Source organism: Lagenorhynchus albirostris, chromosome 6 (assembly GCF_949774975.1).
Source record: "Lagenorhynchus albirostris chromosome 6, mLagAlb1.1, whole genome shotgun sequence".
Taxonomy (NCBI): Eukaryota; Metazoa; Chordata; class Mammalia; order Artiodactyla; family Delphinidae; genus Lagenorhynchus; species Lagenorhynchus albirostris.
Window position 1 is genome coordinate 32,099,110 of NC_083100.1, and position 27,825 is coordinate 32,126,934.

A 27,825-nucleotide genomic window follows, 5' to 3' on the forward strand; every position below is an offset into this window, starting at 1 on the left:
AAGGAGTGGAACTGGAAGCAGATGTCAGGGCTAACAGAATCCGCTCACTTTCAGTTTTCTACCCTAACCTCTCAATCAAGTCAATAAATACATGGTGAGTTTGAATTTGGGCCATGGCACTACACGAGTCTGCCACAGTAATATTCTTTAACTTCATTTCAGAGTCTCAAAATGATGTTATTCGGCCTATTTGTTCAAGAAAAATTCGCATTGGTGGCCTAACAGGAGGCCAAGGTGGCTGGCTGAAGACGAGGCAGTCCTTTCCTATCCAGAGCAATGGTGTTGAGCAGGTGACGAGGGGCCAGCCGGCTTGCATCTGGATAGGCGTCCGTGTCAGGAACGGTAGGCTGCAAAGTCCCGTGCTGGCGCATAGGGCTGGTAGTGCTTTCGGGTGGGCCCCGGCCTGCGAGGTGTCATGTTCATGTAGTCGCTCTGAAGCATCCTGTTTCTCTTACTCTTCATCTGCAGAAAAGAGAAATGTCACTGTGAAGGGGGCCAGGGACACAGAGGGAGATATCTGGGAGGAGTGCTAAGATTTGGGGGCAACTCTTCAGAACACAGTCAAAGGAAGCTGAACAAACCAGAATTCATTGAGCACCTTGGACTTGCATAATGACCAATCAAACCCAACTACTTTGGACTCTTCCAAATTAACCTGAAAAATCTGAATCAAAGAAAGTATTTTAGAGAAATGCACTCCTGTTACTCTCAATGCAACCATTTGGAACTGAATTCCAAAAGCATATCTAATTAACATATCCAACTCTGATATGTGAATATTCTTGAAGGCCCTTCCTCCTTTGAAAAGGTTAAGCATCCCCAATGCAATCTTCTTGTATTAGTCATTTGCTCAAGAAGCCATTTTTTTCACGATTAACCAAAGAGGACCTTCAGCCCTCCAGAGTCTGGAATAGTCACAATTTCATAGCAGTGGAGTCCAAATTAATTGGATGTTACAGTTCTAGACAACTAGTTACAGTCCTATTCCTTTATATGTATGTATATTTCCATAAATAAAGACAATAGCGTCATTCATCTCCATCCCTGAGACACAGCTCCCTCTGGATGAATTTCTACCAGGAATGAGGGGTGATACTAACCCTAGAATTAGAGTTATACTCACCACAAATCTTAGCAAAGTTTTGACTGAAGGTTAGGAACATATTTTCTCAATCAGTGTGATGGTAAAATTTACATGTTTGATAAAAGTTCCATAAAAATTCTAAAAGTAGAAAGCCATCCAGATTTCTGGATCCAGAATTCTCCAGAATGAAAAAAAAAGTCTATTTCTTGGCACATAGGCCTGGCCTGATGCATAAGTAAATATTGATACGTTGGACATGAATGTCATGAGCACCAGAATAAATAAGCCAAAGACTGGCCTTATTTCCATGCACTCCTACCTGAGCCCTTCCCACCTTCCTTATCAAAGGGGCAGGAGTAAGTGTTAAAGGTTGGTAAAAAATGGACCTCCATATCACTAAATAAAACTAACATGTCTTCAGGCCTCATCTTTTGAGCTCTCAGCAGCATTCTAGATTATCCGTTCCCTTCTGACATGCTTCTGCTTTGCCTTCCGTGAGGTGCTACCACCCCAGTTCTCATCCTGCCGCTCTGGGGCCACTCCCTCCTTGCCTCCTCTGCAAGCTCTTTCTTCTCTAACTAGCCATTCAGCGTTAGAGTTCCTCATGGTTTGGTCCTAAGCCTTCTCCTCTACTCGTGCCATCCTCTCTCCCTAGGCAACCTCATCCACATTCACAGTTTCAATTGCCACCTATTCACCCAAATTTATCTCTCTGGACTAGACCTCAAAGGTACTTGAAACTCAACATGTCCAAAAAGAAACTCAAGATCTTCCCCTAAAACCTGGTCTTTTCCAGTGTTTCTCGTCCCAGTGAGTGACACTATCATATACACAGTTGCCCATACCAGACCTCCTAAGCCTCATCCTTGACACCTCCAACTCCCTTATCCTCTGTCCCAGAGGACATTTTACAACATCTGAAGACATTTTGGGATGTCTTCAGATTCACACTGGGATGAATGCTACTGGCATCTAGTGGGCAGAGACCAGAGATGCTGCTAAACATCCTACAATGCACAGGGCAGCCCCTGACAACAAAGTATTATCCAGCTCAAATGTCAGTAGTGCCAAGACCGGGAAATCCTGATCTGAAGAGTCTGATCATGAAAAAGAAAGGAATGAAAATGAAGCAATGGATACAAGATATATCACCAAGTGAGAATGAATATTCTTAGACTGCCTGAGTCCTCCTTCTTGCTCATACTCAAAGATGACTGATGATTTGAGCCTGGGTGAGCAGGAGGTTGATGGTCCATCCATAAGTATAAGGCAAGATGATAGGAAAAGTGGATTTGAAAGAGACTATCAATTCAGCTTCGGTCATTTGGGATTTGAGATGATGGATGAGGTTATCTAGCTGAAAGTAAGAAGAGGACATCATTAAACAGACATAATTGGGGGATGCATTCAGGGAGAGGTAGCTATGGAAACCAAGGGGGTGAGGGAAGTTGCCCTTCAAACATCTTGGTTCTACATCCTTTCTATAAATAAAGGACTAGAGTCCTCTTGGGCACAGGGTTATGGCAGGGCAGGAGTAAGGCAAGGAATTGTCTGCCCCCCACATAAATGTGGAAGGCTGCTGCTGATATCCTGGGAGGCATTAGAGTACCTACTCTAACTCTGACGACTTCCCTTGCCAGACTCCTAAGAGACAGACTTTGCTTCTGGACACTCAAATTAAACTATAGCTAGTTAGAGGGGCCCCCATAATGAAGATGCCTTGGCTCTGAGGTTCTCTGGGTTGCACCAAACTTATGAAAGATCTGTTGCAATCCGCTCCCATGCTTACCCTCATGCTGTTATCAGATAGCAGATTTAGTCATTTTCACCCTAACTGTAAACACAACAGTGGGATGGAAATGAGACATGCTGGGAACAGTATACAGAACCCACAGTGTCCATGTTCATCTAGCATATGCATATACGTGTGCAGAGTACTCACCTTACATGTCTCTGTGACTAAGTCATTTAGCCCTTCAACATTCACTGTCTGCTAAAGATGTGTGATTTCAGGACCACTCCTCCCTTTCTCTTCCTTCTACTCCCATCCTTACCAACTTGTTTCTCGGAAGCAGCAGAAAGACACAGGCATACACAGGGCAATTCATTTAAAGGACATGGTCTTCAAGAACCCACTGAATTTAAAGGCAGATACTACCTGTACACACACTATCTACATTGCCCACAGTGTGATTTATAGTGGAGAAAACTGTGTTTTTTAAAGGCTCCTTTAGACTAAGAAGGAGGATGGGTTTACCATCTCAACGGAGTGAACTGAGGATTGAGTGAGAGTGACAGGTGCTGGTCTGTGGCTGCCTGGCAGAGGGGAGCTCTCTCTTTATTCAAATGTCATCTACAGGTCAAGAACTGAGATAGAATCTGCAGCTGTTCCCAGAAACCCACTCAGCCTAGAACTGCCTACGGCAGTACATCACAGACCCTCAGGAAGTTCCAGAAAACAGCATCTTACACCAAGGCACAATGCAGACCAGCCAAAAATAGGATCCCAGAAAAGTACCCTGGAAATGGCTAAACTCTAGGGATGGATCCCTGATGACCTGGCTGCCTATCTCAGCAAGTTGCTTAAACAGTATCCAGAAAAGATGAGCCCTGGGTAAAAATGCTCTGTTATTCTATGAAATATACATATATATTTATTTCACACCCATTTGGTCAGAGAGTACAAAGACCTATGTTTGAGATGCAGATAAAGGGTACTTCTTATTGGGTAACCTAATTAACCACAAGAGGCCACAGAAGAAGATAAGGTATGCCAAGCACTGGGACTTCCCAATTTTCAGGGAGCTCGTGAGACAGAATAAGACCAAAATAAGTTTTCTCAAGACAAAGGAAGATGAACCTCACTAGGAATTAGTAGTGCTGCCAAAGAAAAACATATTGCATTTATGATGTTTCCAATTTAAAAGTAAACTTTTTTAACTCATTGAAAATAGAAGCTACTCTTGTCCCTTTGGGTAACTCGAGTCACTTAGCAAATTAGTCCCTGCTTATAGTAACTGATATTCTAGTGTATATTGACAATAAGTTTTAAATGGAGAGCAGTACCCTTCTGGCCACTGAAAGTTAAAACAGTTTTCCAAAACTACTTCTTACAAAGCTGGTAAAGTACATTGACTTAGGTCAGCATACTACAGGGGAGCACCTGTCCTGGAAATGTACCCCAAAAGGCACTGCTCCTGGCTTTTAGATTAAGAAGTTGATATTCCAAGGGGATCAAGATAAAAACAAGACCTGAGGGCTTCCCTGGTGGCGTAGTGGTTGAGAGTCTGCCTGCCGATGCAGGGGATGCGGGTTCATGCCCCGGTCCGGGAAGATCCCACATGCCGCGGAGCAACTGGGCCCGTGAGCCATGGCCGCTGAGCCTGCGCGTCCTGAGCCTGAATTCTAATGTTATTGGCAAACTCCACAGAGGTTCAAAGATGAAAGGTAACTAGGATGAAGACACCAAGATCCAGACTCAACTGACATCAGAGGAAGAACTTAGGCAATATTTCACTACATAAAAAGCCCCCATCAGGGTTGGGCAACTTGAAGAAGGCAAGATAGGCAAATTCTCATGATCTGATATAAAGGATTTTCAGGAACAAGCAGCCACTTTGGTGGTTACAGATTTTGTTGGAGGTACAGATTAGGCAACAGGAAGCCTGACAAGCATCCATCTGCCCCCTAGTCTCCCCAAATGGGAGTAGCATTTGGGGAACAAGGGAGAGGCAAACTTTGGCAATAGGCTGACAAAAGTTTAAAAGGATCCCAGGCTGAATCTATCCTTGGCATGACTGTGAACCCAGGGCTTCCTTCCTCCTCCACCCCGACCCTGCCCAGCACCAAGGCTATAGTAAATAGGATGGCTTCAACATGGCATGGCTTCCAGAAATCACTGATCCATGTATGAATTAGTTAGATGTATGGAATATGCCTTAAAGATAAGTATGATACTTCAGGCATACTCATTTAAGTCCTTAGTTTGGCCTCTATGGGGGTTATCAATTCATCAGTTCATAAGCATTCTTTAAGCACTAAGCTAAATGTACTTAATACCAGAAGGATGGTGAATGTCAAGAGAAATAGTCCTCTATCCTTGAGAAGCATACATATCCTGTTGAGGAAATGATTCATACATGAATCTAACTTCTAGAAAAAAATGCAAAGACAATATGGAATCAGTGCCACACTGTGTACATAAGAACTGGAAGTTCCTGAGTAAGAGAAAGGAGAGAAAATAAGGAGTTCCCTGCCTCGCAGTAGATATGGTTATCAATATGCGTTCAAATCTAGGCCAAAACTTCAACGTGGAAGAAGGTAGAGAAAAACACACCAAGTTTATTGCATGAACATTTGCAAAAGTTCGTAAACTCCAATTCAGTGGTAAGAGCTCAGAAAAGTCTAACTCCCGTTATAGTTTCATAATGACAGCACCATACTTGGCCTCACAAAATTCAACTGCTTCAGAGGAGATAAAAATATGACTCAGATAAACAGACCTAGTTTCCTTGCTAGGTTTGAATGCATAATTTCAGCAGACAAATTTCTCATGATTTTTGACCCCGAACCAAAGTTATTCATTGGCTTCAGTTTCTTAGATTCCCAAGTCGCTTAGATTTTTATACATATGTATATATTAGAGCTATTTTGTATGTCATAATGACATTGCAACGTGGGGAGAAGAAAGGTAATTTTCTACCCTAATTTATCTCCCACACTTATTTACCTGTTTAGCTTCTTACTCTGCTTGGCCACCTAATCAGTGTCTTCTGAACATAAACTCACATCTGATTTTTATCTCAGATAAAGTTGGATAGGCTAAAAGAGAACCTACTGAAACCTAGCAGGGAAAAAGAAAATAATCACATGTTCAACAGAAAATAAGCCACATAGGCAAAATTCTTGAATATGTCCAACTGCATATGCAGTAGAAAAGTTACATGAAAACAATGCTGTTTCTCTTACCCAGCAGTTAGAAAGAGCCACTGTTGCTAGCAAGCTATAGAAAGCTAGGACTCCGTTTACCACCACAAGTGCCCAAAATGGCTTAGAGGACTCAGGAGACCGGGGAGCTGGACAAAGATGTTTCTCTGAAAAATAGAATAGATTAGATTAAATGATATGGGAATGGCACTTGGGTACATTTCCTTCCTTCTTCCTAGAGGAGAATGTGAGAGGAATCAAAATATGCAAAATATCACTGGCTTAAGAGGTGTAGACTTCCTCGTTGGTCTGTCCTCTTTGGGAGTTAGCCAACCCCACCACTGATCATGACCTAGTTTTCAAGACTGCAGTTGAAAACCACTACTTGAGAGTGGACACTGGTCGAGCCGTGCGTTACCTTTCACATGGATAATGGTCCCATTACTCTTCTCATTGTCTATGTAAGGAGGAGGATACAGAACCTCGATTTTGCAGAAATAAATATCCGTTTGGTTAACGTACAAATCCTGGAGGTAGAATGTCACTGTTTCGTTGCCCAAGTTCACAGTGCAGTTGAATTCCTTGTTTGTAGACTGAAGTGACTTGGAGTGATTTCCATTCACAGCACAGACCTCCACAGCGCTATCTACTCCCTTATAAAGGGATGCCCGGAACTCCTTCGAGAAGAGGTTGTAGGTATACTTGCAGCTGAGGTTGACCTCATTGTTGTTTACCACAAGCATGGGCGACTGATTCACCAAAATCTTGTTTTCTGGATGGGGAAAAAATCATTTGCTTAGAACAAGAATATAAGGACTTTTTTTCTGAAGTCAAGATATATTAGTTAACAAAATAAACAGATCTCCAGCAAAGGATTTCTCTTGGCAGATGAAGACGCAGGAGCTCTTTGGAAGATAGTTAGTTATCCTGAGAGTTTACTTTTTTTTTTTTTTTTTTAGAGTTTACATTTTGATATTATTTTCATCCTCCTTTGAATGGAACAGTGGAGCATGTTTTCACTTGGAAGGCAGAACGTGGCCTTCTGTTGGCATTGAACATCACAGCTATGCATTTGGAATTTTTGAATCTGTGCTGAGGTTCCTAACATGTTAATCATGCTCAATTAATTTTCTAATTGAGTGTTTTACTTGGAAATGGCTTTTAACACCTGACATAAACAAATAGATTTGTATTTTAAGTTGTGATTCAGCCTTTTGTGAAGGAACTTAAATGTTTTGAAACATTTTGACTTTTTTTATGGGCTGTTCCAAGAGTAGGATAAAGAGGTAAGAAAAATGTAATCCAAAGAATTTAATTTATCCTCCATAGCAAATTCTGAAAACAGCCTTGTCAGGAAGTTTGCATATTTGTTTCTTTAAATCACAGAAGATGGAAGAGGCCCAAGAGGCCCACAAGAGTTCTTTCTCTAGCCCATCTTCTAGCTTTATGCTATCCTAGTAAACGATCAAAAAATCTGGAGACAACCTAGTTCAATCTCTTCACTTTTAAAGCAAAGAACCTGAAATCTGCATGATGGAAGAGAACATATCTATTCTATCCTGTTTTTTCCCCACTATACCCCATTCCCTAGCACATGACAATATATTCCCTTTTCTTGTAGTGACTGTGTGAGGCCTACAAACATTGGATGATCTGTCTAATGTCACTGAGCAGATGGTGAGCAAAGCAAGGACTGAAACCCAAGTAAACTACAACCACCTGAGCAATGGGCCACTCAAGCACTGAGAATCGACTTTGCAACCAACACTCTCCAAAATTTCTTTAAAACAATAAATCACTTTGTGTCTTTGATTAAAAATTCAATACAAACAAAAAACATTTTTGCTATTGTTTTTAGGTATACTAACAATTGTCTGCCTGTTCACATTTTTTTTTAAGGGTTATTTGAAGCAATATCCCCCATACCCATACTAAAGGGTCAAATCATCTATTAAAATGAAATTTACAATTTAACCTGGGTTTGAATCCATGTACTCAAGTCTTTTGTTTTTGCTGTGGAGAAAACGGAGCTGCATAGAACTAAATCACTAATAGCTTTTCATCTTTTACATAGTTCTCAATGCTAGCTGTACATCAAGAACCTGTGCCTGGGTCCCATTCCCAAAAATTCTGATTTAACTGGTCTATGCTGGTGGAGAGAGGGATCCATTCTTTTCATTTTTTTATAACAACTTATTAAGATATAATTCATGTGCCATAAAGCTCACCCTTTTTTTAAAGTTCACCCTTTTAAAGTAAACTTTAAAAGTTCAGTGGCTTGGGCTTCCCTGGTGGCGCAGTGGTTGAGAGTCCGCCTGCCGATGCAGGGGACACGGGTTCGTGCCCGGGTCCGGGAAGATCTCACATGCCGCGGAGCAGCTGGGCCCGTGAGCCATGGCCGCTGAGCCTGCGCTCCGCAACGGGAGAGGCCACAAAAAAAAAGTTCAGTGGCTTTTTATTACATTCACAAAGCTGTGAATGGATCACCACTCTCTGATTCCAGAATATTTCGTTACCCGCCAAAAGAAATCCCACACCCATTAGCAGCCCCTCCCCATTCCTTCTTTTTTCCAGCCCCTGGCAACCACGAATCTATTTTCTACCTCTATGGATTTGCCTATTCTGGACATTTCATATAAACGGGATCATCAATATGTTGCCTTTTTTTTTTTAACATCTTCATTGGAGTATAATTGCTTTACAATGGTGTGCTAGTTTCTGCTTTATTAACAAAGTGAATCAACTATACATATACATATATCCCCATATCTCCTCCCTCTTGCATCTCCCTCCCTCCCACCCTTCCTATCCCAACCTTCTAGGTGATCACAAAGCACCAAGCTGATCTCCCTGTGCTATGCGGCTGCTTCCCACTAGCTATCGGTTTTACATTTGGTAGTGTATATATGTCCATGCCACTCTCTCACTTTGTCCCAGCTTACCCTTACCCCTCCCCGTGTCCTCAAGTCCTTTCTCTAGTAGGTCTGCGTCTTTATTCCCGTCCTGCCCCTAGGTTCTTCATGACCTTTTTTTTTTTTTTAGATTCCATATATATGCGTTAGCATACGGTATTTGTTTTTCTCTAACTTACTTCACTCTGTATGACAGACTCTAGGTCCACCCACCTCACTACAAATAACTCAATTTCATTTCTTTTTACGGCTGAGTAATATTCCATTGTATATATGTGCCACATCTTCTTTATCCATTCATCTGTCGGTGGACACTTAGGCTGCTTCCATGTCCTGGCTATTGTAAATAGAGCTGCAATGAACATTGTGGTACATGACTCTTTTAGAATTATGGTTTTCTCAGTGTATATGCCCAGTAGTGGATTGCTGGGTCGTATGGTAGTTCTATTTTTAGTTTTTTGTTGCCTTTTGTATCTAGCTTCTTTCACTTAGCAGAATGTTGTCAAGGTTCATCTATGTTGTAAATGTATCAGAACTTCATTCCTTTTCATGGCCAAATAATATCCCATTGTATGGATATACCACATTTTGTTTCTTCATTCATTAGTTGCTTTCACTTGTTGGCTATTGTGAATAATGCTGCTATGAATATTCATGTACAAGTTTTTGTGTGGACGAATGTTCTCAATTCTCTTGGGTGTACACCTGGAGTGGCATTGCTGGGTCATTATGGTAACTTTGTATTTAACTTGTTAAGGAACTGCCAAACTGCTTCCTAAAACAACTGCACCATTTTACAGCCCCACCAGCAGCGTATAAGGGTTCCAATTTCTCCACATCCTTGCCAACACTTGTTGTTGTCCATCTTTTTTATTATAGCCACCCTAGAGTTATGAAGTGGTATCTCATTGTGGTTTGATTTGCATTTCCCTAATGATTTGAGCATTTTTTTCATGTACTTATTAGATATTTGTATACCCTTTTTAGAGAAATGTCTATTTAGATCATTTGCCCACTTACCTGGGTTGTCTTGTTAGTGTTGAGTTATCAGAGTTCTTTACATATTTGTGATACAAGTTCCTTATCAAGATATGTGATTTGCAAATATTTTCTCCTATTTTATATGTCGCGTTTGCCATTGGTTTAACAATTCCCCTGGTTGATTCTAATATTCAGTCAGGGTTGAAAACCACTACAGCCTAACAGAGTTCTCAAGCTGACAGCATATTAAAGTCATCTGGAAACTTTAAAAACCCTTGATTCCCAGGCCAATTAAATCAGAATCTTTGGGTGTAGGACCCAGACGTCAATATTTTTAAAGTTTCTCAGAGATTCTAATTTGCAGTCAAGTTTGCGAAGCAGTGGCTTAACAGTTGAAACTCACTTTTAATCCTCAATTCATAGGCTTCCACTAGCATTTCCAATCTCATTTCCTCGAACCAAAACCCTCCCCATTAGCCAGATCATTTAGGGCCACACTGTGAGTACTCATCTCTCTGTACTTTGTTCACCGACTCCACGGCCTACAATGTCTCTCCCTTCTCAGGTCTCAAAATGATTACTCTCTGTTCTACATTTTCAACACCTCTTGTTTCATAGGCTTCCATTTGTTTAACTTTTGATTTGTGTGTATTTCCTCTACACCCCTAGTTCCCAAGTCCCTTTTGAGCAAGGACAAGGGGTTATGCTTCTTTGCATGATACTGTGCAAACAATGGCATCTCATTAAATAATAAGTGAAAGATGGTGATCAGACTGTACCATTCTTAGCAGCAGCTAGCTCTGCCTAGCATCTCATTAAGTCCTCATTCAAAATCTGTCTCAACAACAACTTTAGCTTCATTTATTATTCATTATAACAAATACTCTCTAAAAGCACTGAAAAGTAAACACGTAAAGACTCAAAAAGTTCAGCCTGTCTTGATAGGAAAATCCAACTCATTTTCTGTTTTGTTGTATCTTGCTTGGCCTTTTTCTGTGCTTACTGAGCAAGAATCACTGGGCCGGTTCTGATTGGAAGAGCCAACCCCAGCAAGAAATGCCAACATCTGCGTTCCTTTTCAGCTTAGGTATCTGTGTTTCTGCCTATTGAGGACTCCAAGAAGTGTGTTTCTGTTATTAATTACTTGAATTCTGTTCTAATGGGCATTCAAATTCTTCCTGACCTTCCTTTGAGAGCTGATGTAAGAAAAAAGATGAGAATAGGACTCCTTTGCAGGGATTTTTTAAAAGCGGGGAGGGGAAGCATGGGCAAGGAAACTGAGTAAGGCTGAAGAGAAATCCTGGACGGTTGCTCAGTGTGGCCTCCTTCTCCCAGCACCCACAGCAAGCTGGAGAGGGAGGGGGGCCAGAGTAGCTCAAGCATCTACACTCCAGTAGTTTGCTTAGTGCCTCTTGCATAACTCAGGGTGAGACACTGTCCCAAGAGGCACTGGGAGAGAGAAATTGATTTCCCAAAGGTAAGCAGGGCTCAGTGACTATCCTTGGGCAGCTCACAATCTGGTGGGAGAAGAAAGATACAAAAACAGACAGCAACTTTAAAAAGAGTGGCAGAGTGATCTGCAAGTGTTTGTGAGGGCAACTGGGGAACCAACTAAGGATTTCTGGAGGAGGTGACTGCTAACCTGAGTCTTAAAAGGATTATGCACACATTGATTCAACAGGTTTTCATGAAGTAAAAGTTATCCTAGCTAAGATGAGTCTTTGTGTTAGGGGGTGCGGGGGAGGTAGGAGAATGTGTGTTGGGGTAGGGGTGAGGTAGGCGACTGTGGGGAAGATAAAGACAAAGAGAAAAAAAAGAATGGTCTAGGCAGAGCAGATGAGGAGGGAAGAAAGAGTATGGCAGGTGTTGGGAATTGCACCTACCTGAATTTGCTGGACCTGAGTTGTAAAAGACAGGACTGGCAAGGTAAGCATAGTTCATAGGTTGGACTCTCTCCTGCAGGTAATGAGGACCTTTTGAAGGATTTTAAACAGAAGAGTCATACATACAACTTTTCATTTTATACAGATCCCTTTAGCACAAAGGTGCAAGGTGAATTTGAAGAGAACAAGAGTGAAAACGTGGAGACAAGTTAGGATGCAATTGTAGTAGTCTAGGCAAGAGGTGATAAGGGTCTGAACTATGGTTAGAAAGAGGTGGATGAACTCAAGAAATATTTCCAGACTGAAGTTGGCAGAACTCAGCATGGGTTTAGATGTGATGAGTAAGGGAGTTAAAAATGCTGTCCTCAGGCCACACAGACCAACCAGTAAGTAACACTGTTTTCCTTTTGCCTATGTCTTTTCTTCATTCATTACGTGACCGGAGCAGACAGCTCAGAAACTGAGGTGAACTTTGGACATCTGGGCTGTGAAGAAGACATTCTTCCAGCCTAGGGGATCATTGCAGAGAAAAAGGAAATTACCTCAAAGGTTCCTGGGCACATAGTTGACGCCCTGGATCTTAGTCAGTGTTTGCTGTTTTTCAGAAGAGGGAGAAGCAGTGGTCTTCCTCTGCTTCCCTTCACAGAGCATGATATAGTGAGATAACTGGAAAATAGATTTCCCTTCTGTTCATGATGGGGCCTCCAAATTCAAACCTCAGCATTGTTAAAACGGATCACATTTCTCCTGAGCCCATTCTCCCTCGGCACTACAAAGTGAGAAACTTCTTAGGGAAGAGTCATCTGAGGTCCTAGGATCTAGGCTGGCTGTTACCTGTTCAATATTGCCCTGGTTGATGGCCTCTCCAACAGTTGAGCAAGGCAAGGAAAAGTCACTTCCTGTGTGACCCTACGTACTAATATTTTGTTGGGAAAGAGCTTGAAATATATTGGTTACATGGTCATTTGAGGGAAAAGAGACGTCCAATTTATCTGTCAAGGTTTACTTTCCTCCCTCTTCTATGTCAGCACAGATCATTTTAAAATTAGGTACTATGCTTGAAGTATCAATAGTTCTCTCAGTATGTGCTAGTGTGTGACAACAGCCTCCTAGCTGAGGGTTCAACTTGAATTCAAGTTTGACTGATAGAACCTCTTGTTTTTTAACATGTATCTCCTTATAGTACTTGCTTCCACCTTGATTCATGTCAGTCATTCAGAGAAACCTAAGTGAGAAGCCATCTCATAGGACTTCAAAATCCACATCTGCTTTGGAGAGACACTAAGGGAAGGAAATTCACTCTGGGTGGTAGGAAAAGATAATCAATTGCTCTAAGTGATATTGACTATTTGTGATCATTATGACTTCCCATAGAAACAGTAATTCTGATTGCTCTCATTTTTTCTTAAAAATGGAGCATGTGTGAAAATGCATACCCCTTACTCTGCGAGAGTAAAGTAATAACATGGATCAGTCAAAGCAACAAATAACCAGAACACCAAATGACATTTGGCTTTGATATGTATTTTGGTTCTCTGAGTTTCAGGGAATCTACAGTACTTAAATGATTTAAGGACATATTGTAAAATTTAAGGACATATCTAGACTCAGAAGAAGAAATAAGAGAAATATTTAGCATCCCCATACTAGCATCCCCATCTGTTTGATTCCTTTTTGCTTTCCAGTTAGTGCTAGGAGTGGGAAGCATCCTTCTCATGTTAATTTTTTTCTTAGCAGACCTACCCCTTTCCCTGTAAATATTCAGTTTTCCCTCTTGTGAGTAGTTAGGCAAGGTCTGCCTAGGTCAAACCTACTAGGTTAAAAGAGAGACATTGTCAATCTATCAGTTGTATTCGCTTCTGGTGTCAAAAGATTGGCTTGACTGACATGGCTCTAATTGAATTGGCAAGTTGTTTTGATGATGAATTTAGTGCTTTGCTTTTCAAAGCCTTTCCTAGCAGCTAAACCAGCTAAAGGTGTGGAGACAGGAAGCAGTAACCTCAAACCTCTTTCCCTCACAACTCCTCCTTGACAACAGGCAACATGAAGAGTAAGATTGGAGGTGAGAAGGTACTTATCTGCTACCTATGAGCAAGGCAGTGAGAGCTGAAAGATTTCCCACAGATAATCTGTGAATTTTGTGATATAGTTGACTTCTGGAAAATTGAAAGTTGCTTGTGCTTCCATGAGAAAGGGGGGAAGGGAGCTTGGTTACCAAAAACAAAACAAAACAAAACTTTCCCTTTTTGCCTATGGTAAATAGGTCAACTACTATAATAATAAACAACTCTCTGCACAGGTGGAGTGGATAACCATCTCTAAGGTGTGGCTCCAAACACCAGAGAAGGAGCCCTGACCCTAAAAGGACACTCCCCACCAGCTCAGTTAATGCTTTGATTTCAAAATAAGGTGAAGCCTAAAATGCAATGTGGGAAATACATTGACAAATTAGTAACTATGGTCTATATTCATAGGGCTACAAAGTGCTTTCTCCTATTTTATCTCATATAAACTCCACATTAACCTGTGAAATAAATAAGCAGGACAGTCATCTTTATGCCCATTTTATAGATGAGGAAACTGAGGTCAAAAAGGTCTAATTCTTGCTCAAGGTTACAGGACAAGTACATGACCCTTAGGACTTGGCTCAAGCCTCATGACTTCTAATCTAGTGTTCTTTTCCCTCTGCCAGGTTGCATCAAAATTTCAATCAATTTTGGTGATTGTTTCTAGACCTTCTCAAAGTTGGACTTGATAGTTGGATGGCACAGAAGTGAGACTTAGGAGGAGAATATCATTGAGCAGGGGAGTAAATGGAGTGGGAAGAGGACAGGACCAAGATAAATTTCATTTTCTACCCCGTTTTGCTGGAATACCATCCCGCAAAAAGTGCTCAGCTGGATGGGAAGTTGGAGATGATCTCAGCCAATCCCTTATTTTACACAAGAGGCAACTGAAAACCGAAGAAGTAAATGGCTTTCTAAACAAGGTCACAGAAATTGTGGAAGATCTAAGATATTATTTATTTATGATTCTAAGAGTAATATTTTAAATCATGAATGAATAGAAAACCAATTTTGTACATTCAGCAAGTTTGACTTGATTTCATGTCAATCTTGACTTTTTCATATTTAGAAAAAGTCTGTTACCAAACTTGCTTTGCCTCTACACAAAAGATTTTGCTTACAATTGCAGAGACTTCCTGAAGGTCATAGATCGATCCTAGATAAAGCCTACAGACAATATGGTCCCATGAAATGCCTCTTATAAATTATTTCAGATCCACACGCAATAATTACACCATTGCAACAATTCCATTTCAGCTTGCCCACATGTCCAAAAGAGTTTGAACACAAACATTAGTCAATACATAAAATCACTTTCAATCTAAACCTCATTGGGCAAACCCTTAACTTCAGGGCCTTTGTGAATTACATTTATTTGTCATGATTAATTTAGGATATTCCATCTTTCCTTTTCCTTATCATAGCACCATAGAGAAATCAAATGGCACACAGAGGCTGGTGAACCAGAGAGTGGAATACGCAGCACTCAAGACTGAAGGCCGCATTCCTTAACTAAAGTTAAGGAAGCCCTAAAAAAGATAGAGTACATGTTTCTTTAGCAACGTCATTGTCCTTTGACCTCTTGACCTTGTTGTCAATGTCCATTGACCTCTTAAGAACTTTGTTGGGTTCCATCTCTGCACACCATGATCAGAGTTTCTTCTGCAGTTTAACAATCAGGTTGTAAAGATCCTAATCACGTTGCTTCCTTTTTAAAATTCTGACTGAACAGAGTTTAGCATGTTAGGCAGGAACCAAAGAAAATGAAGCTTTCTCTTTTCAACCATCTTGCCCTGTGATGTTTGTGAACACATTGTGAAGGTGACACTGGTTTCCCTGGCACAGAACACCTCCTTCCTGACCACAGAGCTGGTGAAGTTACCGTAACTTTCCTCTGAGCATGTTTCCTGTTCAGGCCCAGGATACCTTTCAGCACATGGCCATCTGACCACCTCCTCCTTTTGCAGACTCCATAAGGGGCAGGCTGACCATAGGCCAATGCAGTGCTGGCCTCAGGAACTCATAAGACAAACTGTGCTTTCTGGGAGGACTTGAATGCTCAACCATCTGTGGCTCTGGTAACTCTAGCTTGTGGCTTGGATTCATAGAGATGTGAGAAAGAGGAACACAAGACACTCAGACTACAGCATCTTTCACCATCCTCCTCAGTGAAAACAGAGAGAAGAACAACGCTATCAAACTTTGAATGGCTCCAGACTCTCTGAAATCCATGTCAAAATGGGGGAAAAAATGTAATTCAGATTATGTTTTCAAAATAACTTTGTGGTCATTTCATCTAGTTTTCTGTTGACTGTCATCTTGAAACTCTCCTTATTTTCACAAGGAATAGAGATGTAAGGAAAGCCTCTCCAAAAAAAAAACAAAAAGTCTTTGAAAACCATGGTCCACATACGTATACATGGTCTCATTCAGGATCTTAGCAGGAAACAGACGGCACTCAAAACTGGGCGATAGGAGGTGGGTTTATTTATAAAAAGACTCTTGGCAGTGGTTTGGAACCACAGGGGATAGTACTAGAACCTGTAGCTCATAGCAGCAGAGTTATAACCACGCTCAGATCTAAAGGGGCAAGGGGAGGAAGAGGTTCCAGAATCAGAAGGAAAGGAGAGTTGTGTAGAGGAGGCCACCATGGCAGAAGCAATGACTTCTATAGGGAAAAACAGTCAGGCCAAGCAACCAGCCCTGCCCAAGACTGCATATGCACAACTAGCAAGTTCTATCAAGCACATTAACTCTTACCCAGAGCAAGTGTGACTTTCAAACAAAAGCTAAAGAGACCTTAGTTCAAACAAGTACATACGGCTACAGATGATAATAGAAATAGAAGTTGCTATTGGCCAGCACCAGTCTAAGCACCACCTTCAGCCTCGATCTGTGTTTCCAGACAGGCAGACACTGTAATGTAGAGGACCATCACCCTTGGCCTTTTAAAAAATTGTTGTGCTCCAGTCAACTGTCAGAAAGTAACTCAGAGGCCAGATAGCAGCAAAAGGTCCCATCCAAGCACCTAGACCTAAGGCACTAATTATTGAGAGAGAAAAATTATCAATACAATCAATGAATTCTTTCTGAAAAGAAATTTCAGTGTGTCAGAAAACTGTTCTGGTATTCTGACTTCTGCCTTGACAAAGTCAAGCATTCACTCAGCAAATAAATAATGGGGTCTATAGTACTAGGTTCTTGGGAGATGGGAAGCTGTAAAAGAAGCGGCAGCCTCTTCCTTCTGGGAGAAATCCTAAAGCAGGTTCACAATTAGCTACACTCCAAAACCAGGTTTGGTGTGTGAGCCCTGTAGAGGGTCACTGACAGTCACACGGAAGACCCCTTGTTTCCAGACAAGATAAGTCTGCTTCTGTACAGACTGGCCTTTAACTGGGCCATGAACTTTGGAGTACCTTTAGACAGGCTAAGGTAAAGGAAATGCCCTTTAGGGTAAGGGTTTATTGGGAACAAGCTGAGCATTCCATTTACATAGGGGGGAAGTAAGTGAAGATGGCTGATACCAATCGTGGAGAACCTTTATAATGCCAAGAAAAAGGCACATGGGTTTTACTAGACAGGCAATGGGAGACATTGAAAACACCTGAGCTGAGACTGGGCTAGTAAGCACCGCTTTGGCAAGATTAGCACAGAGGGGCACGTGCATTTGCTTGGAGCCAGAGGGGCACGTGCATTTGCTTGGAGCGAGGGCAGGGCTGAAGCAGAGACTAGTCAGGAGGCTGAGCCAATAGCATCAGTGTGAGCTCCTAGGGCCTGAGCTGTGGAGGTAGCAGCTGGGATAGAAAGGATGGACAAGGTGTTGGTGCTGGGTTATGCTTGGTGATGGTGAACAGGAATCAAAATGACGTGGAGTACATGGACTGGGTAAGGGGCTATTAACAAAATTAGCTACGTGAAGAAAGGAAATCTATTCGGAAAAAAAGCTGTTGGGTTTTAGATATGTTGGGTCTGAGGGGTAGGTAAGGCATCCTGGAGGAAAGGTCCAGGAGTTTGATGAGTCGGACTAGAGCTCAAGAAAGTCAGAGATAGACATGTACATTGGGATGTCATCTGTATTAGGGTGACAGTTATTATTAAACCTGCTAAAAAACCACTACCTGTACTACAACCCATCCCTACCACTCAGAGACGCTACCCAGCAATGCAGGGTATGAGCACTCTAGGACCAAAACTTCCTAAACACAAAGCAACATAAACTTGGGTGTGATGTGACCCAGGCCCTACCATTCAAGGGTCTGTGTTGTCCTCTCAGCTCCTAATGCTGGAAGAACCATCTGAGAGGACAACATGACAGCACCTTAATTTATATGAAAGAGCTACCTGTACCAATAGCCACCAGACCATTCCAAAATTCAAATTTTATTACCTTAAAAGGTTACCTGTAGCTCAGATAGCAGGTAATTAGGGCTTTATAGCTTTCTACACAAATATTATGACAGTAATCCAGTTAACAGATACCCACAGGTATCTAGAGACCTCAGGTATTAATATATTATATCCTAAATACATATTTTAATCTGGTAACCAAATTTGGGAACCATATTTTCCTCCTGAGCCACCATCATTCTAAACCCTCATTCAAAACAACTCTGTAAAGAAGACGACAGTACATTTTTCCTGTCTGTTTCATTCTCCCTAAATCTTATACCTTTGCAAAGTCTGCTTAGGGCCACCTTAGCACATTCAGATTCTTCTACATAAGAGTCATGGCCTGGAAGTTTGAAAATAATTACTGTGTTAAACTTTAACATTATGTTGGAAGATAGGGGAGAACAAAGGCAATATTGTCCCCCAAAACTCTGCAGTCATTTCTAAGCACATTAGCATCTAAGATGCTGGTTCACAATCTCTCCAAACAATTTCCAAGATGGCTGGTTGCAGTTCTTGTATTTTCTCTATCATATCGTAAGAGCATCCACAAAGGGGTGGGGTTGCCTTGCTAGAGCTGATAAAAGCTAGAGCTTTTATCCCACTTAAGAAGCATTTTTGAGCCAGAAATAGACCTGAGATGCCTTCTCGTCCAACCCCCTCATATACCAGATGAGGAAATGAAGGCCTAGAAAAGTTGTCAGAGTGTAACAAACTAAAACTCTTCATTACATCCCCCTACCTTGATAAATCAGGGGTTTTAGATTTTGAGTTTGGAAAACGAATAATAGACGTGGCCTCCCTAAGGTCAAGGGCAAGCCACCATGTCCTTTCTCTGAAAAGCACAGAGAGTTGCTAAGATTAACATCCCTGACTGGAAACTGGAACCCTGCCTGTGATGCTGGGCAGGCTTGGTCTGAACCTTGTGACCCTGTTATCACAGCCGTGAGCTGAGGCCAAGCCCAGCCACAGTGTGCAGTTTTGAAGACTCAAGCAAATTTACAGTACAAACAGGTTAACTCTTCAAAGTCGAGGTATATTCTATCCCAGTGGCCCTTGTTGAGACAGGTTTAACACTATGACCTGTCTTGAGAGAATCAAACATATATAAATATATATTTGCCAGTATGGAACCACTCATCTACCCTGGCTTCATCCTAACACATCTCTACCCCTATAAATCTCTACCCTTCCTCCCGTTCTTCTTAGACATTTGTCCTCCTCTCGCTAATACTCCCATTCTCCAAATCTCCATCCCCATCTCCTCAAGAAAACTGCCTCCATTCTCTTGTTTTTCTCTCCCTCTTCTTCTTGTCTTTCCTAATAGCCCTCTATCTCTTCCACCCATGCAACACACACACACACACACACACACACACACACACACACACACACACTCAAAACCAACACTTGGCTCCTTCCACCTGTCGAATATAATTAAGTCACTCAGTTGCAAACATTTATTACACACCTACTATGTACAAAATACCGTGGTAAACATTATAAGTGTTATAAGTTCCTGACTGTCTTCACTTTATCTGGCAATTTCCTCTCCTTTTCACTCTCTCAATTTTGTCCCCCTCCACCTTTTCTTAAACCTTCGAAGTGTTATCTTCCTTCCCCATCACTTGCCTAAACTCAGAAGCCCCAAATGGCTTCCTTTTGGCCAAAACCAATGGCCTTTCCAAGTCATTACACACTTCTCCTTCCCTTATGCAGTCAATGCCATTAACCACTGTCTCTCTGGAAACTCTTTCCTCTTTTGGCTCTAGTGACATTCCACGAGCCTCATTCCCCTCTTTCCTCCCCAAACACATTCTCTGTCTCCTTCACTAGTTCATCCTCCTCTTCAGCTGACTCCAAACCAGGCCTATTTTCCAGACTCCGTTCAACACTCTGCTTTTCTACAGTTATACCCTCTCCTTTCTATTAGCTACCTGTTTCCATTTCCACGGCTTCAATTTTATTCCAAAGTTGAGGATGCTTAAATATTTTATTCTTACCCAGTTCCCATGTCTTCAGCTTTGTACCAGACATCTTTCTGATACCTCAAGTCCTTACTTCAGACCCAGTGTGTCTAAAGTTAAACACTAGTTTCCTCCAGAACTCAGTTACACAACATCTTGATTTCAGGCAGAGACACCACCATTCCTCTTAAGCCAAAAATCTTGGCATCATTCTTTATCCCTCCCTCTCTTTCACAAACTAGGCACTAAGTCCTGAAATTCTACTTTCAAAACATCTCTCAGAATAGTCACTCCTTCCTGACAAAGTGACAGAGTGTTCTAACATGATCTCCTGGTCACTAGTCTCCATACACTCTAGACCATCCTGCTTCCACAAACTTTCAGCTGTTTCCCAATATCTTGAAAATGAAGTTTGAATTTCTATTATCAGTATTCAATCCTTTGTTGGACCTGACTCTACCCTGCCTCTCCAAGCCTCTATACATTCAGACTGGTCAACTGTTCCAAGAACATGCAATGATATTCCTGGTTTAATTTCTTCATTTGTATTTCTTCTCCTTCCTGTGGCAACACGGCATTGGTAAGAACATGAACCCTGGAACAAGTGTGTATGGATTGGCTCGATTACTGTGTGACCACAGGCAAGTCGTTCCATCTGTTTCATGCCTCGGTTTTCCCATCTTACAGACAAGATAATCATAGTAACTACCTCAAAGGATTTAAGGAAAGAATAAATGATTTAATACAGGGAAAACCACATAGAACAGTGTCTGGCACATTATAAGTGCAAAATAAATATTAGCTGACAATTATTATTAATAACATCATGCATTCACATCCTATCTAGCTTTAAAGTCCAGCTTAATTCCCAGCTTTCCGTAAAAGCTTACTATTTATTTTATGCTGCCCCATTTTAGTACTAATTCATTCATTTCCTTCAACAAATATTTGTCCAACACCTACAATGATTCCTGCACTGTACATAGTACCGAGGTTATAAGGATGGATATGACATGATCCTGTCTGCAAGAAGCTCACAGTCTAGGGGGAAAAAACAGATGTATCAACACACAATGATAATTTTAAGAACCCTGATGAGGAAGGAAGTCCCTCACTTGGCCATGTAGGGTCTCAGAGAAGACTTCTTCAGATGAGAGGACTAGGGGACATAACAGATTACAAGAATAATACATGCAAAGCCATTAAGGCATCGAATAGCATGATGAGGTAGGAAACTGCCAAGTTTTCTTTATCTGTTTCCAGCTGTTATATCCTGTCACATATAGTCTTCTCAACTAGATCTGAAGTCTGCAAAAGCACAGAGAACTTGATTAATTACACAAGCAGTTCTTGTGTGCTAATGAAGTCTTTATAGTTCTTTTCCTCTTTTTATATTCCTTCAGATCCCAATAGAGACTAAAATATAACAGAGGTTTAATAAATATTTGTTAGATTGTGTTACACTCCCATTGGGGCTCCTCTTATAAGACCGTAGTAAAGGCTGAATACCCAGGGAAAGCTTCCTCAGGGAGCTGGATCTTGCACTAAAGATATAAAGTGAAAGTCAAGTGGGATTTGGATGTGTGGAAAGGGAGAGGGAATTCCAAAAGGGAAACAGTATCAGAAAGGTCATAAAGTGCAGGTGTGTGAGACATTGAAGAAACCCTCAGTATTTAGGTTAAGGATCTTGTATTGGGGTATAAAAGGAGATAGTTTGGATAAGTAAAATGGGTCCAGCCTAAAAGCATCCCAAAATGTCAGGAAACATTGCAATGTCATCTTTCTATTAGCATCTTCGAGGAACCATCAACACAACTTCCTTTTCTATAAATCAAGAGATGTCTAAGTTCCCTCCCATCTCTAAAAACTGTCTGTGGTTGAATTCAACAGTTCTGTGGATGCTTTGGCTTATCATTGTTTTCCATGAAATAAATTAGCATGGATAGGAAATCACTCACAGTGGTCCTAAACTGAAAGAGAAAAAAAAATTCTGGAAAGGTTTCACAGTTCTCATTTTTAACTTCATTGTAGCTCAAACTGGGTTTTTGTACCAGTCACAGAACCTAAAATAGCACGTAGAAGATGTTAATAAATACCTATGGAATGAGCACATGAAAGAAGATCTGTCTTCCCAAAGCATAAGAAGGAGCAGGAACTTTAGAGAACAGTAACTTACTAACACCCTGCTTTAGTCCCCACAGGAGCCTCATGGTGGGAGGAAACATTCTCCTCCTCCTCCTATGTGCCCATTCTCATCCACCTCCTAGGGGATAGAGTCTGTGAATTGGAAGTGGAACCCTCCTGGACTCAACATTGCTGAAGCTGGTCTTAAATTATGTACCCTTATTATTAGTACTGTTGAATTTCAACACAAGTCGTCAGGTCACATGGAAGCTGCAAATACAGCCACAGTGATGTTCTGACATTTTATCACATGTCAAGTATCCCTAAGAAATGAAAAGTACAGCCCTTTATCTTCTCAAGTTTAAAAAAAAGAAACACCCACCTAAGTCCTTAACACGGGAATCCATGTCATTGTTAAAAATGTAAGACATGTCACTAATTTAGATTCTTGTGTGTGAGAGAGTGGGTAATGACTAGGAGTTACTGTTATAATCAACACATTAAGGGGTTGATTGTGAGCCAGAGAGGTGACTCAGATACTGCAGAAAGGGGCTCACAATTAGATTAGAGGTCAGAGTGAACGGTGAGTGGGTGACTCTTATGACACCATCAGGAACCATTAACCTGGTTACCTTGGCAACCAGAGTCCCCAAGATAATAAAGATGATGACAAATGAAAAAGATGATGGTAATGGTGATGCAGAGATAAAGCTGCAGCTCAGAGTTAAGTCAGAAATTCACCACCACCATGCATTCGTCTTCTAAGAATGAAAATATAAACTCACATAACCTGAATGGTCACACACAGAATTAAGATGCCTATGAAATCAGCACTGAAATCCTAAGGCCCAAGAAGTCTAAACTCTCTTTTTCACATCCTCTAATAATGGGCTGAGTAGCCCTCGAACCCATCCAGGACACCTCTCTTCTAGTGTTGAGAGTCATTAAAATGAGAGTAATAAGCAAGAAATTAGACACCTACTTTCCGTAGGGCTTGGGTTACATTCCCTCCAGCTTCTGGGACCAATTCTCATGCAACCATTCTCAGACCGAAAGTTCTGGGTACATTTTTGGATGACAACATCGTATCATTGACCAAAAAGGGTCAAAGAAATGAACATAAAAGAGACATAGATTCCTCAACAAGTCTTAGAAAACCAGAGACCCCTTCAGTCTGTCACAAAGCCACCCAGATATCATTTTTTTTCCTGAAGTTCAGCTAAACTATCTACTGGGAAGAAAAGTCCCAGCCTCTGTGAAGTTTTATAAATAAGAAATGTCTTGAAGAAAAAGGCAAACAAAACTTTAACCAAGATGAAAAGGAAAAAGGATAAATAACTGTGCTCTGAAGGAGGGCCTGCCCTCTGATTTTCAGACAAGAAAGTCTGCAATGAACCGTGTATCCTTATCAATGCCTATATGCATTAATAAAGAGCTATTGTTTTAGAGATGATAAACCACAAACGGAATTTTCTTCTGCCATGTTGGTGGCATAATTTTCATTTTGTAAATGTCAACACACTCCATGCAGGCAGTACTTGGAGGAAGATAGCCACCCATGATAAAAGGTGAATGGTAGTCACATGGCATTTTGATACTCATGAAAACAGAGTAAGGATATTAAAAAGGAGGAAGGTTTATGTTTAAAGGAAAGGCAGCGAGATCCTCCCCCACCCCCCATAGTAAAGGGTTGAATGTGAGAGATTCAGAGTAACGATCACAGATTCATTTCTTTTTCTGATCTATCTGTGAAAATGACTCATTCTATTTCCTGGTACTGATATATTGGTATTAATTTTACATTCCTTGCTGTAAAAGTTCTTTCTGGATGGTTGCCTTTTTTAAAAAAAAAAAAAGTATCTTAGGGTGTGAAAGCAGAGTAAAACCAATTCTTAAGCAATGGCTACACTTTTGAAATGTCCATCAAATTTACTGGAACTGACAAAACACCCAGTCAATTTTTTAACAGTCAGAAGAACTGGCTATTGTGTATGGGGTGTCATGTAGACACAGCAAGCTGCTGGTTACATTGCATTTTCTATGTCCATCTTTTTACCTTCCCTTCCCAAGCCCCGCCTTGGAGCAACACTCTCCTGAGAGAAGTAAATGATTCTTTTTGTGTACAACTACCTCAGAGGGGTCATTTGCTGAACTAAAAATAAGGTCTTTAATTACCTTGCTTTGCTGATGTTTTTTTATTAAATACCAATCATTTTCCTGCTGTCTGTGCCTGTCTCAGAAAAAGAAGTGCTGGGGGAAATGCAGAAGCACTGCAGAAACCAGTTGTGTTCGAATTGGCCGTTTTTGACAGTTTCTTTGCTAAGGTTTCGGAAGAAATGAAAAGAAATGCTCTCGTGGAAAAAAAAAATGTGTTGTCCTGATTTTTGCCTTTATCATGGATGATTAGCTTGCTGAAAAATAACCAATATTGGCTGAAAAACCTATGAACAATGCTATATATTATTGGCACGCTTCTATCATCAACCACGAATTGATTCCCTTTCAAGGGCTGCAGTTCTCTGCTGGATTCATATTCCAAAATCCAACAAAATCCTCTATTGTGGATCTCAATTGCACAATTATCTGGTAGAAAACATGTCATGTTAGTAAAGAAACTGTAAGTTAAGGTTTTCTCATGCTTCCTAAGTCATATTTCTTTAATTTAGCCATAAAGATCTTTCTATAGTGTTATTAATCATGAAGCATCGGGTTAGGTTTCAAATACTTCATAGAATAAGCATTTTAAGCTATTCTGTGAGGTAATGAGTTAGACTTATTAAATTAGTTGGGTGAAAAACTGTTCTTCATACACACACACACACACACACACACACAAACACATACACACACACATATCTCAACACAGACATAGAAGTAGTCTCTCACAATCCTAGGGAGGACAAGTACACTGTGACCAGCAAATGTCCTTAACTGTAACTTCTTCGTGGAGGGTGAAGACAGAAACAAAAAGCACATGGACGATTTTGCACCACTGATTAGAATGGATCATTAGACATTTTTGTATGTTGTAATTATTTTTTCTCGTAAGTTTTCTTACTGGAAGAGACATTTTGAAAGGGCCTTCTCTACCCCTTTCCTACTTCATTAGATGGCCACTCAGCATCAAATCTTAAAAGTTTTTATGGGGGTGAGTTGGCACTTGAAAAGTAGAAGCACCTCAAAGTCAAAAACAGTTTCCATGTGTGTGATCTCTTCACTGCTTTTCTAGCTATCCCCCTTTTAATAAATGTTCTAAAGGAAGAATATAAAGCTTTGAGTCTTACAAAAAATATCTTCAAAGGAGAGTGAATGAAATGATGATGGATGGCTTTCCACAGAGGAAAGTATTTTGTGTACAATTATCAATTTTAAAGTTTTCTGTCAGAGTGAGGCTTCTCTCTCTTTTCTGCCCATTCTTTACTGCCTAATAAATTAAGAAATTTTAAATACTCTTTAAAAATAAATTTTAGAGATCCCTTAAAAACAAAGTTTTTTTAAATCGATGTTGAAGATTCTTTTAAAATATACTTGGTAACTCTCAATACTGGGTTCCAGATACTGGAGCATAACCTGTCTCATCACCTGTTCATGTCTTTTATTATATCAACACCTTTTAGAAATACACACAATTTGTAAACGTGCTTACTGGCACCTCAGACAACAAAATGGATGGGTATATATGTAGCTAGCGTACTTGTGCAGGTTGGGTAATTATATTCTTTGGAGATCATGTACATGATAGTTAAGAACAACAAAAAATCATGCAGTCCCCACATTACCAAAATAAGTGAGAAAGAAAATGGAAGATACTGGCCTTTCAATGTATCTTCAAGGGGAAAATAACTATCCTTATTTCAGTATGCTGATTAACCCCTATCAGTCCAATTTTTGAGCCAAGTGGGACCCTTTTCTAACTCTGAGAACGAGTTGAACAAACATCTGACTCCAGCCCACATACGCAACAAACTCTTTCTGTTTGGAACTGTCATTTTCCAAAGATGATTTAACCTTGGACATATCTGGAGCTAAGAAATTATAAAGCACATCATGTTAGGCGGAGAAGCACAGGCTCTAGAGTCAGACTAAAGTAGTTCAGACCCTGGTTCCAATAACTCCTATATGATATCCTTAGCCAAATTAACATTTCTACTCCCATCTCCTCATCTGAAATGCAGTTAACTGTGATAGTGTCAAGTTTTTTAGTCTCTCCCCATCACCACTGGAAACGTAAAAGAATTTCAACTAAGAAAACAGATTTCAGCCAGCTGTTAAAAAAAAAAAACTAATTTATTAGCATCTGTATTGTACCAGCTTCTGTGACAACTCCAGAATTCATTCTGGCGCTCATTCAGTTCAGGTAGACGTGGTAATTACAAGCAACCTTTATCTTGCTAGCCAAGCACTGACTGTGCTCAACATTTCACATGGATTGTTTCCTTTTATCCTCACAATGACCTTGCGATGAGGTTATTATCATCTCCATTTTACAGGCAAGGAAACTGAGACTTAGAGAGTTTAAATACTAGCCTAAGCTTAGCTAGCAAGAAATGGATCTGTACTGTGAATCCAGGCAGTCCAAGTCCAGAGCTTTCAGAACCAACCTGCTTACAGCAATTTTCTTACATTTCAAAATATATATGTATAGACAAAAGCTAACAATTCTTGGGACACTATCAACTGATAGCTAAATAAATCTGATTTAATTCCAAAGGCAGTTCATTAAAATATTTTGCTGGCCATAGTCTGAGAATCAGTGAGTTTCTAAATAACAGGTTGCCATTCATAGCAAAAACTACACTTCAAATGCCCAAATTTCACGAGTTCTTTGAAATTTGAAAATGAACCGAAGACCTCAAACGAAAACGTTGGGGGAGAAAAGAAATCAAAATTGTTTACCTGCTACTTGAATTGAGGGGAAGAAGTTGAGAGCCAGGAGCAGGCTGAGGATCATCGTGCTAACGGTGGGCCAGGGCTTCCGCCCCTCCTCCCTGAGAAGCCCAAGTGTGAGGTGAGCTGGAGACGCACCTGAGCAACCTGACTCGTCATCCGCAGCCACCACCACCGACTTACTTCTCTCAGGGCACATGATTAAGGGACTCAAACCACTTACTTCCCTCGGGGCACATGATCAAGGGACTCAAACCTCAAACTTTTGTGACTGCAACATTTCACACAGGATATCACATTGTTTTGATGACTTTTGACTTTTCCTCTTCTTTTAAAGGCAAGTGTTTTCTTGTCACTGAAAGACAATGTCAGTCACTCTATAATGGGCTCATGGAAATCATTCTCTGTGGATGGGTGTCAGAGCTGTGAAAAATGGGTGCTTGAAATCCAGCAGGAATGTAAGGGTAGAAAAACAAGGTGTTCTAAAAGGGGAGAGAGTTTCATAGGATGGAGATAGACTGTGTCCAAAAGGCACCAATAAGAATTATATTGAGGATTTGAGAAATATTTGTTATCAGTGTTGAAAGCAGTTATGAATATTAGAAA

The 27,825-nt window shown here is 40.8% G+C and overlaps 1 protein-coding gene across 1 annotated transcript; it reads right to left on the reverse strand.

Moving 5' to 3' along the window:
• Positions 1 to 333: 333 nt before the first annotated feature.
• On the reverse strand, positions 334 to 27,418 carry CD28 (CD28 molecule). Its single transcript, XM_060151349.1, has 4 exons — positions 27,229 to 27,418; positions 6,429 to 6,782; positions 6,053 to 6,177; positions 334 to 462 (listed from the first exon to the last, which is right to left on the reverse strand). Exons 1-4 carry the CDS (start codon positions 27,416 to 27,418, stop codon positions 334 to 336), a joined length of 798 nt encoding a protein of 265 aa, XP_060007332.1.
• Positions 27,419 to 27,825: the final 407 nt, after the last annotated feature.

Coding starts and splice junctions, on each gene's coding strand:
- CD28 (XM_060151349.1), bottom strand. CDS start 27,418: ATGTGCCCTGAGAGAAGTAAGTCGGTGGTGGTGGCTGCGGATGACGAG. Junction 6,178..6,428: donor GACCATTATCCATGTGAAAG/GTAACGCACGGC, acceptor TCTATTTTTCAG/AGAAACATCTTTGTCCAGCT. Junction 463..6,052: donor TGGCTCTTTCTAACTGCTGG/GTAAGAGAAACA, acceptor TCTTTTCTGCAG/ATGAAGAGTAAGAGAAACAG.